This window comes from Heteronotia binoei, chromosome 18, assembly GCF_032191835.1.
Source record: "Heteronotia binoei isolate CCM8104 ecotype False Entrance Well chromosome 18, APGP_CSIRO_Hbin_v1, whole genome shotgun sequence".
In the NCBI taxonomy this organism is placed as follows: Eukaryota; Metazoa; Chordata; class Lepidosauria; order Squamata; family Gekkonidae; genus Heteronotia; species Heteronotia binoei.
In genome coordinates, this window is record NC_083240.1 from 35,192,734 (window position 1) to 35,205,980 (window position 13,247).

The 13,247-nt window shown below is 52.0% G+C and overlaps 1 protein-coding gene across 1 annotated transcript in view; it reads right to left on the reverse strand.

Moving 5' to 3' along the window:
• Nucleotides 1–9,272: 9,272 nt before the first annotated feature.
• The window catches only part of PHF12 (PHD finger protein 12), a 38,073-nt gene continuing 34,098 nt past the window's right edge, over nucleotides 9,273–13,247 (reverse strand). The window contains exons 14-15 of the mRNA XM_060258829.1: nucleotides 13,048–13,186; nucleotides 9,273–10,564 (exon numbers count right to left, since the gene is read on the reverse strand). Coding sequence (XP_060114812.1) covers nucleotides 10,209–10,564; nucleotides 13,048–13,186 — 495 coding nt within the window. The 3' untranslated portion in view covers nucleotides 9,273–10,208. The remainder of the gene's footprint in view (nucleotides 10,565–13,047; nucleotides 13,187–13,247) is intronic.

Here is a 13,247-nt window from a genome sequence, read left to right on the forward strand (position 1 = left end):
ACTCTGGAGAGCTGCTGCCAGTCTCAGTAGACAATACGGACTTTGATGGACCAGGGGGGGAGGGGTCTGATTCAGTAGAAAGCAGCTTTATCAGTGGTTGAACATCCGCTTGGGAAGCTAGAAGGTCCCAGGTTCAATCCCTGGCATCTCCGACTAAAAGAGTCCAGGCCAATAGGTGTGCAAAATCTCAGTTTGAAACCCTGGAAAGCCGCTGCCGGTGTGAGTAGGCAATACTGACATTTGATGGTCTGATTGAGTAGAAGGCAACTTCATATGTTCATATGATGGGAGTGTGGAAGCCCAAGGGAAGGGGAGGAGACCTTGATGCAGAGCAAATCCCACCGTTTTGTCTGCCCTCCGCTGTCTTGTGGCATCTTGCCACTATGTGTGCTGTCTCCTCCCTACCCCCCACGCGTTAGTAAATCTACCTGCAATTTTCTCCTATTTTGAACCTTAAAAGGTCAAGGTAGTCCCCTGTGCAAGCACCAGTCGTTTCCGACTCTGGGGTGACATTGCATCACGACATTTTCACAGCAGATCTCTTTAGGGGGTGGTTTGCCATTGCCTTCCCCAGTCATCTATGCTTTCCCCCAGCAAGCTGGGGACTCATTTGACCAACCTTCAGCTGGCTATCGGGATCGAATTCAGATCCTGAGCAGAGCTTGGACTGCAGTACTGCAGCTTTGCCACTCTGCGCCATGGAGCTAAACGCTCGGATAAATCCGTGGATGACAGATCTCTTATGGAGAGCTGGCAATTATGAGAGCAAAATTGAGTCCTCCTGGGCGGAGGAAGGAAAGGCTGTGAGAGCGATGAATGCTGTGAGCCACCTTGGATAGATCTGCCCTCATTGTGTCCTGCTTTTTAGAGAGTCCCAAGGTACTTGAAACAGAAGAAGAAGAAGAAGAAGAAGAAGAAGAAGAAGAAGAAGAAGAAGAAGAAGAAGAAGAAGAAGAAGAAATTGGATTTATATCCCGCCCTCCACTCCGAAGAGTCTCAGAGCAGCTCACAATCTCCTTTACCTTCCTCCCCCACAACAGACACCCTGTGAGGTGGGTGGGGCTGAAGAGGGCTCTCACAGCAGCTGCCCTTTCAAGGACAACCTCTGCGAGAGCTATGGCTGACCCAAGGCCATTCCAGCAGGTGCAAGTGGAGGAGTGGGGAATCAAACCCGGTTCTCCCAGATAAGAGTCTGCACACTTAACCACTACACCAAACTGGCTCTTTGACCTGATCCCACAATACAGCTTTTAGGGACAAGTATGGGGATTCCAAGCAGGTCTGTAGCCACAGGGGGGCCTGTGGGGGCACTGCCCCCTGACTTCCAGGGCGGCTCTGGGGTACAGTCTGCTTTTTTCATTTCCTTTTTGCCATGGCTGAGCTGGCAAATCATCATCAACAGCAGCCAGAGCCAGGAGAGCTGAGCAGGGCACAGTGCACTGCAACAGCAATAGGTGGAGTGCAAGGGGGCGCAGGAGTGGGAGGTGCAGGAGAAGCCAGGGGAGAGGGGGGGATGGATGCAGCTGCTGGCCGCAAAGTGGGGGAGAGGCAGGTGGAAGGAAACTCCCCTATTTGCTCGCAAGGTGCAGCCCCTTCTTCACTCCAAAGTTTTCGGGTTAGCTGCTTTGACGTGGCCATTTTCAGAGCCTCTAGCTTTTGCCCCTAACCCCAGAAAGCTTCTGAGAAGTGACAAGTGGATGGGAAAGGAGCCCCCCTGAGTTTTTAAAAGCCCCCCCGACTTTTAAAATCCTGGCTACGACCCTGATTCCAAGCTATGCGCGGGACATAAACTTAGGCTTGAGGGAAGTCTGCTTGGCTTTTGGTGGGAAGCAGGAACACACAACCCCTCCCCTGAGCCTGGGCAGCCCTCTGCCAGCGTGCCAGAAGAAGGCCAGCCGGCACAAGGGAGGAAGCGCCATCTTGCTATCCTGTGCCAAGCTGAGACACAGCATGCTGCGAGGCGCTGGGAAAATACTTATGTTGTTATTTTATAGCATGCAGGTGTCTGGCGAAGTGAATCATGGGGCCTGGTACTTATTACAGTTGTCTACTGTACACTCTTCCCCAAGGCTTTTTTTTTTTTAAATAGCAAAAGCCCAGCAGGAACTCATTGGCACATTAGGCCACGCCCCCTGACGCCAAGCCAGCCAGGTCTGCTTTTGTTTTTGTTCAGTCGCACAGTCGATTCCGACTCTTTGCGACCCCATGGACCAAGTCACGCCAGGCCCTCCTATCTTCCACCATCCTCCGAAGTCTGCTCAAATTCGTGTTAGTTACATCAGTAACGCTGTCCAGCCATCTCATCTTTTGCCATCCCCTTCTTCTTTTGCCTTCTGTCTTTCCCAGCATCAGAATCTTCTCCAGGGAGTGCTCCCTTCTCGTTTGGCGGCCAAAGTATTTGAGCTTCAGCTTTAGCATCTGACCTTCCAAGGAACAGTCACGGTTGATTTCCCTTAGGACTGACTGATTTGGCCTTCCTTATGGTCCAGCTCTCACAGCCATACATTACTACTGGGAATACCTCTTTCGCTTTGGAGCCACAAGTTCTTCAACAGAGATCAGTCTTTTCTTTGGCACTCAGCCACATCATCGGCCCCAGGGAAGTCAGTGAATGCTCTTGTCCCAATTAGCCATCGTATGAAATGGAAGGAAGTCTTCTGTCTCACTCATTGGGCACGAAACTGCACTTTCAACAGCAGTTGGAGCACAGAAGAGGGAGGGTCTGTTGGCTGTCAGAGAGAAGGGCGGGGTATAACTCTGCAGTCGTCCTGGGCTAGACTGTCCCCAAAGAGCCATGCATCCTGAAAATAGGGGGCCAGTAATTTTTTCACCACAACTGCCCCATCAGGGTTTATGGCTTGTATCCTGCCCATGGGCTTATCCTATCCAGCCAGGCCTGTAGCTATGAGGGGGCCTGTGGGGCATAGCCCCCAGACCGCTAGGCAGGGCCCCCTGACTTGGGGCCCCTAACCAGCCTCCAGTGCCTCGGCTGCATCCTTCTCCATTCTGCCGTCGTCATACACCGTTGCTTCTGCTTGCTTAGAGGATGTGATCATACACAGTTGCTTCTGCTTGCTTAGGGGCCAGAAGAAATCTCTGACCCCTCAGCAAGCAGAAACAACAGGGCACTTTCGGAGCCCAGAACTGAAACTTAAGCTCCCTGTTGCTTCTGCTTGCTTAGGGGCTGGAAGAAATCTCTGACCCTGCAGCAAGCAGAAACAACAGGGCACTTTCAGCGCCCAGGACTGAAAGTTAAGCTTCACGTTGGGCTGACGTTGGGCTAGAGGGTGCCTGCAAAAAGAGGCTGTTTTGGCCCTCAAGTGGGGTGGCAGGGGTAGAGGGCGGATGGCTCTATTGCTGACTGGGCAGGGTAGGGTAGGCTGGTGCACACAAGTGGAGGTCTCGGCTGCAGTCTGGGGCTGGGGATTAGTGGAGAGGTGACGTTCGCCTGCAGGGGTTTTCTGGCCTGGTCTCGCTGGCCACCTGATAGAGGGTGGGAGCTGCGCTTGGGCAGTCCGGCTCGCCCTCCGACAGGAAGAAATCCAAATTGGAGGTCTTGTTGCCCCAAAAGTCAGTTGTGACTTGGTGGCGCCACCCCCCCTCCCCGCCCCTTGTCCCACCGGGCTTGCCTAGCTGGATCATGCTACAGGTAAGGGCAGGAGACCGTGCGGCACGTATCTCAACCTCTGAGTGGCTCCCCACCAGAGCTGCTGGAAGAGGGGTGGAAAGGGATCACCTTGGGGCAGTTGTGGGAAGGGGGGAGGGCTGTATGGCAGCGAGCTGACAGCTTTCCTCCTCAGCGGTGGTAGGAGAGAAGGCCATGGAGATTGGGGCCACTATGTGCCCCCTGAAAAAAATCAGGGTCCCCCAATTCTTCAAATCCTGGCTACGGGGCTGTATCCAGCGGGGCGCTAGCAAGAGGCTGAAGGGGACTGTCCTCTTCCTGCCTGACTTGGGCTGCTCCTGGCACGGAAGCAAATGCAACAGTTGGGAATGTAAAACAAGAAACTGCCAAACATGAATCACAACCATTAGCAAAATGCAAAACTCTAATATGAGAATATCTAGCCAGTGGTTAGCAGCCAAATAAGAATTTAATTTTTCCAATTTATACCCCACCCTATCCCGCAAGCGGGCTCAGGGCAGCTAACAACATTAAAAGCCTTAGATTCAATGAACCACATCCAAGCTGAACAATATCACGATTACTAAATTATCTAATGAGATCACAACCACTCATCTGCGCCATTGGCAACAAGTTGTAAAGCCACATATAGGCTGGTAGTCTTCAGCAGAACTTAAGCACCTAGGTGGTAAAGGTGCTGGGGAAAGTGATGACTTCAGGGAACACCCGCCGGATTAAAAGCCTGGCGGAAAAGCTCTGTCTTAAAGGCCCTGCGAAGCTTGGATAAGTCCTGCAGGGCCTGGATCTCCAACGGGAGCTCATTCTACCAGGTAGGGGCCCGAACTGAAAAGGCCCCGGCCCTCGTTGAAGCCAGTTGGGTGTCCTTAGGACCAGGGATCATGAGAAGATGTCGTGCAGCTGACCTCAGAGATGGGGTGGGGGTGGGGAAGGGGCTCATACGATGATGATATTGGATTTATATCCTGCCCTCTACTCCAAATTTCAGAGTCAGAGCGGCTCACAGTCTCCTTTATCTTCCTCCCCCACAACAGACACCCTGTGAGGTGGGTGGGGCTGAGAGAACTCTCACAGCACTTTCAAGGACAACCTCTGCCAGAGCTATGGCTGACCCAAGGCCATTCCAGCAGCTGCAAGTGAAGCCAGTGAACGTTCTTGTCTCAATTAGCCATCATATGAAATGGAAGGAAGTCTTCTGTCTCACTCATTGGGCACGAAACTGCACTTTCAACAGCAGTTGGAGCACAGAAGAGGGAGGGTCTGTTGGCTGTCAGAGAGAAGGGCGGGGTATAACTCTGCAGTCGTCCTGGGCTAGACTGTCCCCAAAGAGCCATGCATCCTGAAAATAGGGGGCCAGTAATTTTTTCACCACAACTGCCCCATCAGGGTTTATGGCTTGTATCCTGCCCATGGGCTTATCCTATCCAGCCAGGCCTGTAGCTATGAGGGGGCCTGTGGGGCATAGCCCCCAGACCGCTAGGCAGGGCCCCCTGACTTGGGGCCCCTAACCAGCCTCCAGTGCCTCGGCTGCATCCTTCTCCATTCTGCCGTCGTCATACACCGTTGCTTCTGCTTGCTTAGAGGATGTGATCATACACAGTTGCTTCTGCTTGCTTAGGGGCCAGAAGAAATCTCTGACCCCTCAGCAAGCAGAAACAACAGGGCACTTTCGGAGCCCAGAACTGAAACTTAAGCTCCCTGTTGCTTCTGCTTGCTTAGGGGCTGGAAGAAATCTCTGACCCTGCAGCAAGCAGAAACAACAGGGCACTTTCAGCGCCCAGGACTGAAAGTTAAGCTTCACGTTGGGCTGACGTTGGGCTAGAGGGTGCCTGCAAAAAGAGGCTGTTTTGGCCCTCAAGTGGGGTGGCAGGGGTAGAGGGCGGATGGCTCTATTGCTGACTGGGCAGGGTAGGGTAGGCTGGTGCACACAAGTGGAGGTCTCGGCTGCAGTCTGGGGCTGGGGATTAGTGGAGAGGTGACGTTCGCCTGCAGGGGTTTTCTGGCCTGGTCTCGCTGGCCACCTGATAGAGGGTGGGAGCTGCGCTTGGGCAGTCCGGCTCGCCCTCCGACAGGAAGAAATCCAAATTGGAGGTCTTGTTGCCCCAAAAGTCAGTTGTGACTTGGTGGCGCCACCCCCCCTCCCCGCCCCTTGTCCCACCGGGCTTGCCTAGCTGGATCATGCTACAGGTAAGGGCAGGAGACCGTGCGGCACGTATCTCAACCTCTGAGTGGCTCCCCACCAGAGCTGCTGGAAGAGGGGTGGAAAGGGATCACCTTGGGGCAGTTGTGGGAAGGGGGGAGGGCTGTATGGCAGCGAGCTGACAGCTTTCCTCCTCAGCGGTGGTAGGAGAGAAGGCCATGGAGATTGGGGCCACTATGTGCCCCCTGAAAAAAATCAGGGTCCCCCAATTCTTCAAATCCTGGCTACGGGGCTGTATCCAGCGGGGCGCTAGCAAGAGGCTGAAGGGGACTGTCCTCTTCCTGCCTGACTTGGGCTGCTCCTGGCACGGAAGCAAATGCAACAGTTGGGAATGTAAAACAAGAAACTGCCAAACATGAATCACAACCATTAGCAAAATGCAAAACTCTAATATGAGAATATCTAGCCAGTGGTTAGCAGCCAAATAAGAATTTAATTTTTCCAATTTATACCCCACCCTATCCCGCAAGCGGGCTCAGGGCAGCTAACAACATTAAAAGCCTTAGATTCAATGAACCACATCCAAGCTGAACAATATCACGATTACTAAATTATCTAATGAGATCACAACCACTCATCTGCGCCATTGGCAACAAGTTGTAAAGCCACATATAGGCTGGTAGTCTTCAGCAGAACTTAAGCACCTAGGTGGTAAAGGTGCTGGGGAAAGTGATGACTTCAGGGAACACCCGCCGGATTAAAAGCCTGGCGGAAAAGCTCTGTCTTAAAGGCCCTGCGAAGCTTGGATAAGTCCTGCAGGGCCTGGATCTCCAACGGGAGCTCATTCTACCAGGTAGGGGCCCGAACTGAAAAGGCCCCGGCCCTCGTTGAAGCCAGTTGGGTGTCCTTAGGACCAGGGATCATGAGAAGATGTCGTGCAGCTGACCTCAGAGATGGGGTGGGGGTGGGGAAGGGGCTCATACGATGATGATATTGGATTTATATCCTGCCCTCTACTCCAAATTTCAGAGTCAGAGCGGCTCACAGTCTCCTTTATCTTCCTCCCCCACAACAGACACCCTGTGAGGTGGGTGGGGCTGAGAGAACTCTCACAGCACTTTCAAGGACAACCTCTGCCAGAGCTATGGCTGACCCAAGGCCATTCCAGCAGCTGCAAGTGAAGCCAGTGAACGTTCTTGTCTCAATTAGCCATCATATGAAATGGAAGGAAGTCTTCTGTCTCACTCATTGGGCACAAAACTGCACTTTCTCCAGCAGCTAGAGCACAGAAGAGGGAGAGTCTGTCTGCTGAAGCAGCTTTACACAGATTCACACCACTGATCTGCTAAAGATACCCAAGGCCACGCGTAGCATATGCTTAAGAACCAGTTTGGTGTAGGGGTTAAGTGTGCGGACTCTTATCTGGGAGAACCGGGTTTGATTCCCCACTCCTCCACTTGCACCTGCTGGAATGGCCTTGGGTCAGCCATAGCTATCGCAGGAGTTGTCCTTGAAAGGTAGCTGCTGTGAGAGCTCTCTCAGCTCTCAGGGTGTCTGTTGTGGGGGAGGATGGTAAAGGAGATTGTGAGCTGCTCTGAGACTGATTCAGAGAGAAGGGCGGGCTAGAAATCTGCAGTCTTCTTCTTCATGATTTAATCAGCTGATTGGTGGGCCCTTTGGATCGTGCTGGAGGGGCGGTGGCTGCTCTTACATGCCCTTCCCCATGCAATTTAAATTGTGCAGCAGGGGAAAGGGAGAGGAGGAGCCCCTGCCACTCCAACTTCCTACTCTCACCCTCCAGCCCCCTTCCCTCATGGCCCCTAGCTACGGGGCTGTGTGGCAGAGGCATAGACTGGTGCCTACCCTGCAAATTAGCCTAGGAGTGGCACAAGTGACTCAATCCCACCCCCCCCCCCCCGCTGGCAAGCTCCAAATGCTTTGGGGAAGCCACCAGAACACCATGATTCCATACAACCCCCCTCCTCCCCCATTGTAAGTGGGAACCCTCAAAGAAGCTGAACTCCACTGAAGCACCATTTTGGATTCTCCCCTTTAGTCTCGTCTAGAGCATCAGGGCAGCTGCATTGGCTCACATTAAGCTGCTGCTTCCCCCTGTTGGTGAAAATTCAGGCTGCAACTTCTTCTAATACCGATTTGTCCTTCCTTTGGTGCTCTGCCCCCACATCCTCCCTAGGGAAGCAGGCGGATGCCATAGCCTCGATTGGCTAGCATATGAAATGGAAGGAAGTCTTGTCTTTGGGGAGGGGCGGCGGCTCAGTGGTAGAGCATCTGCTTGGTAAGCAGAAGGTCCCAGGCAGTGTTCCCTCTAAGTTGAGTTAGTGTGAGCTAGCTCACAGATTTTTAGCCTCCAGCTCACACATTTTTGTCTTAGCTTGGGAACTATGGCTCCAGAGCACAATCATTTATGCAGTAGCTCACAACTTTAATGCCAGTAGCTCATAACTTTAATGCCAGGAGTTCAAAAATTAGAATTTTTGTTCACAAGTCTCTGCAGCTTAGAGGAAACATTGGTCCCAGGTTCAATCCCTGGCATCTCCAACTAAAAAGGGTCCAGGCAAAGAGGCGTGAAAAACCTCAGCTTGAGACCCTGGAGAGCCGCTGCCAGTACTGACTTTGATGGACCCAGGGTTTGATTCAGTAGAAGGCAGCTTCGTATGTTCATATGTCTCACTTGCTGGGCTCCCAGAAACAACTGCCAGGAGGGCAGAAAACCGCGCTTTCTCCCAGCAGCAGGGTCCATCTGCTGAAGCAGCTTTGCGCAGATTCGTACCACTGGTGTGCCCCATTTACACTGGCCAGCAGCGGCTTAAGGTGGAGTTGCATCCCAGTCGCGCGTGCCTGCTGAACGTGAGATGCCCCAAGGCCATCCGTCGACAAAGCGTATGCTCTGTCTCTGGGACGGTCACCGGAAGGAGGGAGCCTGGGTCTCTGCGGCAGCCGAGGAGAGCAAAAGAAAAGAAGGGTGCGGGCCTAGCCCGGCGGTGTGATTTTTGAATCGTAGCATGTGAGTTTATTATTAATACAGACTTAATGCCACTGGAACAGTCATAAGATCTTAAAAGGGTTTCATACAAAAAAAAAAAAAGGAAGTTAAGAACGTCCAGATCAGAAGTGAGTATGAAGACCATTTAAAAACTCGGCAGCTCTCACCTCCGGGGCTGAGTGAGTGGTGGCAGCGAAAAGACAGGCGGAGCTTCCCCACGGACGAGGCCTGTGCCGTCCAATCCTCCCCCGCGGTGCCAAAGCAAGGGGAAGGGGTGGCCTCTCTCAGTCCCCAGAATTTAAATCATCACCTGGCGAAAGAGCCATCGGTGCCTGTCCACACGGCAGCACTGCAGGAAGAGGCGCTCCAGAGGGCAGAGGCACGAGTGGGGATTTGCCTCCAGGAATGCACCCGAGGACGGGGCTTTTCTCACAGCCAAGGCAGGGCCGGCCCGAGGTCTGGACAGACAGGCGGAAACCAGCGAGTGACAGATTTTGTTGTTTTATATACAGAATACAGGAAAAAAAGTTTCTGTAAAGCCTAAAACATTGCAATTACTTCTGTACATCAGAACTTAGGAACTGGGCGGACGGGCGGGTGAGGGGAAGGGAGAGAGAGGAGGTGTCGGAACAAAAGGACAAAAAACAGGCTTACGACAAAGAAACGCTTTGCTACAATAGACAACCGGAGGCAACGTCATACCAACATGTAGCACTGTACACAGCTTAAAAAACACGGAACAATGCCGTCACTGGATGTATTTACACAGAACCCCGAATACTTCTCCTTATTATCCCGAAAGAAGAAAAAAAAAAAAAAAGAAAGAGGATGGACGTCAGAAACATAAGACCTCTGTTCTCGCTGCCCACAATCCACCGAGTGCAACTGTAGCAGGGAGGGGAGGGGGACACCAGAGGCGGGAGGGGCGGGGAGATACTGGCAGGAGAATAGCATGTCTTTACATTAAATAAAACAGTGATAATTGTATAGAGATTTTGCTGTATGAAAACTGTATTTTCTCTTTTTCTTTTAATATAAAACTATTGTCACTGGCACAAAATAGAACAAGTTTTTGATTATTTTACAACGGCACGGGAGCGCTCAGCTAGGCCAACGTCCGCGAGCTGGCTGCTCTCGCCGGCTCCGCCCAGCGCGGCCCCCCCCTCCTGACGCGCTGCGGTTTCCTTTTTAGTTTTAAAATGAAATGTATAGTACAAATATATGTGCAAATGCCCCTAAAACTTGAGCAAACGATTAAAAAAAAAGAAAAGTAAAAGTTCTTCATTTCATGCAAAGGGCGGCAACAGTCTTTGTGGCCCACGTAGGCAAAAAAAATAATAAAATAAATCCAGAAGACATGGTTTGCGAGTCAGTTGGGTTTCGCCTGGATCTGGAGGAAGAGGCCTCTCCCCTCCCCACCCCTAGGGCACCGAATTGGAGCGCAGCACGGGGACCTGGTGAGGCTTGAGGGACAGCTTCTCTGCCAAGTCCGTGTCTTGTGCTAAGGCAGCGTCCCCTTTGGGCTGTTTGGTCGCAAACTCCGTAATGCTGAAGACGAACTGCAGGCAGCCCAGCTTGATGTAGCTGCCGTGGTGCAGGAGGGCCGTCCCCTCCCAGCCGGCCCCACTGCCCCCGATCAGGCTGGAGCTGCTGGCTTTGCAGCTGCAGGGCTTCCGCAGCGGGCCTTGCGCCTGGGACCTCATCATGGCTGCCTCTTCGCTCGGCGGGGGCGGCGGCGGCTGCTGCTCCTCCTCCTGTTTCCGGTTCTTGTGGCGCTCTGGAAAGAGAAGGCACAGGTGAGAACTGGACAGGTGAGAACCTCCCACGCTCTCTAGACCAGGAGCGTCGAACTCATTTGTTATGAGCAGAATACAAAACAACTGCGCCTGAAACGTACACTTAACACTTCCTTAAAGTAGAAACACTCAGAATCTTTTTATAAGTACACAAGCATTGGTATATCAACAATACAATTACAAAACTTTAAAAGCACAGAGTCCTGTAAAGAACAAGTCAATTTCACCACGTGACTCCGGAAGAGGCGGTGTAGTGGTTAAGCGTGCGGACTCTTATCTGGGAGAACCGGGTTTGATTCCCCACTCCTCCACTTGCACCTGCTGGAATGGCCTTGGGTCAGCCAGAGCTCTGGCAGAGGTTGTCCTTGAAAGGGCGGCGGCTGTGAGAGTCCTCTCAGCCCCACCCACCTCACAGGGTGTCTGTGGTGGGGAAGATAAAGGAGATTGTGTGCCGCTCTGAGACTCTGCAATTCAGAGCGGAGGGCAGGATATAAATCCAATATCACCATCACCTTCTTCGCAGTCCTTGATGGGCTGTAGAAAATCCCAAATAAATTTCCAACACGGAGTCTATCTGCAAAACTCGGCTCCAAAGGGAAGTTTGCTTTCACATGATACGCCAGCTTGAAATATCACGTTTCGCTGAATACAGCTTTTTCATAAACGGAATAAATATAACTTATAATACCATTCACACTATATCTTGCACATGCCCATTTCTCACAGTATAATTCTCAAATGATTGCCCTGTATGGCTAACTCTCCACCGGCCATCGAAATAGAGGGGCACCAAAGAAGAGGTCCAAGGACTCCTTGAAGAAATCCCTTGGTACCTGTTGCATCAACCATCACCAGTGGTCTGACCTAGCCTCAGATCGCAAAGCATGGAGGCACACCATCCACCAGGCTGTCTCTTCCTTTGAGAACACACGCATAGCTGGTCTTGAGGACAAAAGGAGATTGAGGAAGAATCGCACTGCTACAGCACCAACCCCAAATCAGACTTTTCCCTGCAGCCGCTGTGGCCGGACCTGCCTGTCCCGCATTGGTCTTGTCAGCCACCAGCGAGCCTGCAGCAAACGTGGGCTATTGCACCCTTCTTAAATCTTCGTTCGCGAAGCCAAGCCGAGAGAGAGAGAGAGAGAGAGAGAGAAATTCTCAAATGAGTGTTTCTACTTCAAGGAAGTGTTAAGTGTATGTTTCAGGCGCAGTTGTTCTGTATTCTGCTTTTTACTGTGCCGCCACTGTTTGCCTTTCATTTGTTATGAGGGCTGGATCTGATATAAAATGAGACCCTGTCGGGTCGGGCCATGTGTGTCATGAAATATAGTACAGATATAAATTTTATAAAGGACACAAACACAAAGATTTTTTTTTTACACTTAAAACGTTAGCGCTTGTTGGTCTTAAAGGTGCTTTCTTGGTATCTCTCCCATGGGATTCAGGGAACTGAGCAAAGAAAGGGCCACAGCTTCCTTTGCCCTTTCTTTGCTCTGGCCCGTTCCTTCGTTCCCCAGGGGACCAGAGGGGGAGGAGCCTCTGCCAATACAAAGGCTTGGCTCAGAAGCTCTACTGTGCGATTGAGAGAGCCTGGCAGAGCAAGCTGTCCCTCCCCTCCAAGGGAGGAGCTTCAGCCAATTGAGAAAATAGAGGCTTTGCTCTGTAGTTCCGGTGTGATTGAAAGAGCCTGGCAAAGCAAGCTGTGATGCAGAAGGAAGCAAGGAAGAGGAAGAAGGGAGCAGATGACAGCCAGTTGCTCGTAGGCCTGATAGGAGCCCTCCAGAGGCCTGATTGGGACCCCAGGCCACATATTTGGCACCCCTCCTCTAGAATGAGCATTGACTGCATATTTCATTCTGGATCTGCTGGTCATGGGAAGAGCAAGGACACTAAGCCAGTGATGTGGGTTTCCTGCAGGGGGCAATGTGGAAAAGGAAACTGTGGTACTTGGGAGGCCACTCAAAGCTGAAGTAACAAAAGGCGCTGGCTTGTGGATTTTGTCTGGCTGAGCACTTTTCTCTGTGCTCCCAAGGAAATGCAGCACAAGATGCCAGACTGGTTATCCGATACTTCAAAAGCCTTTAAAGGCTGCACAAAGACTGCAGTGGGACCCACGCCTGACGCAAGGAAGACTGGACAAGACATAGAATGATGAGATCAGAAACACTCACAGGAATGGTGCTCTGCAGGGCCAGATTCTGGTGAACATGAAGCTGCTGCAAGCAGATCACAGGCAGCTGACCTTAAGGGTGTGTGCCAGATTGCAAGAGAGTAAACTAACAGGACTCTAGGAGAGTAACAGAGCTGCCAGGTTCTCCTTGCAAGCTGCTCAGGTGCTGGGCACTGCATTAGGGGCATAAAGCTTTTTGGTGAGGGGTTTCTGGATGCAGGCAGATATCACATTGGTGGCAGGAATGAGCCCAGCATTTCTCCAACCAAAGAAACCATGGCGTCTAGAACTTACTGATCACACTCTGCACTTTGGCAACCATACTGCTGGGAGGGGTGAGGGCCGTCTTCTCGGAGAAGTCACACGAGTACAAGACGTTGTCGACCGTTGTGCCGTGCTCGCTGTAGTTGAGCAGTTCGTAATGCTTCGTGTTCTGGGAAAGAGGAAAAGTATATCCACTCAGGGACATAACCAGGGTGACGAGGACCAGAAGG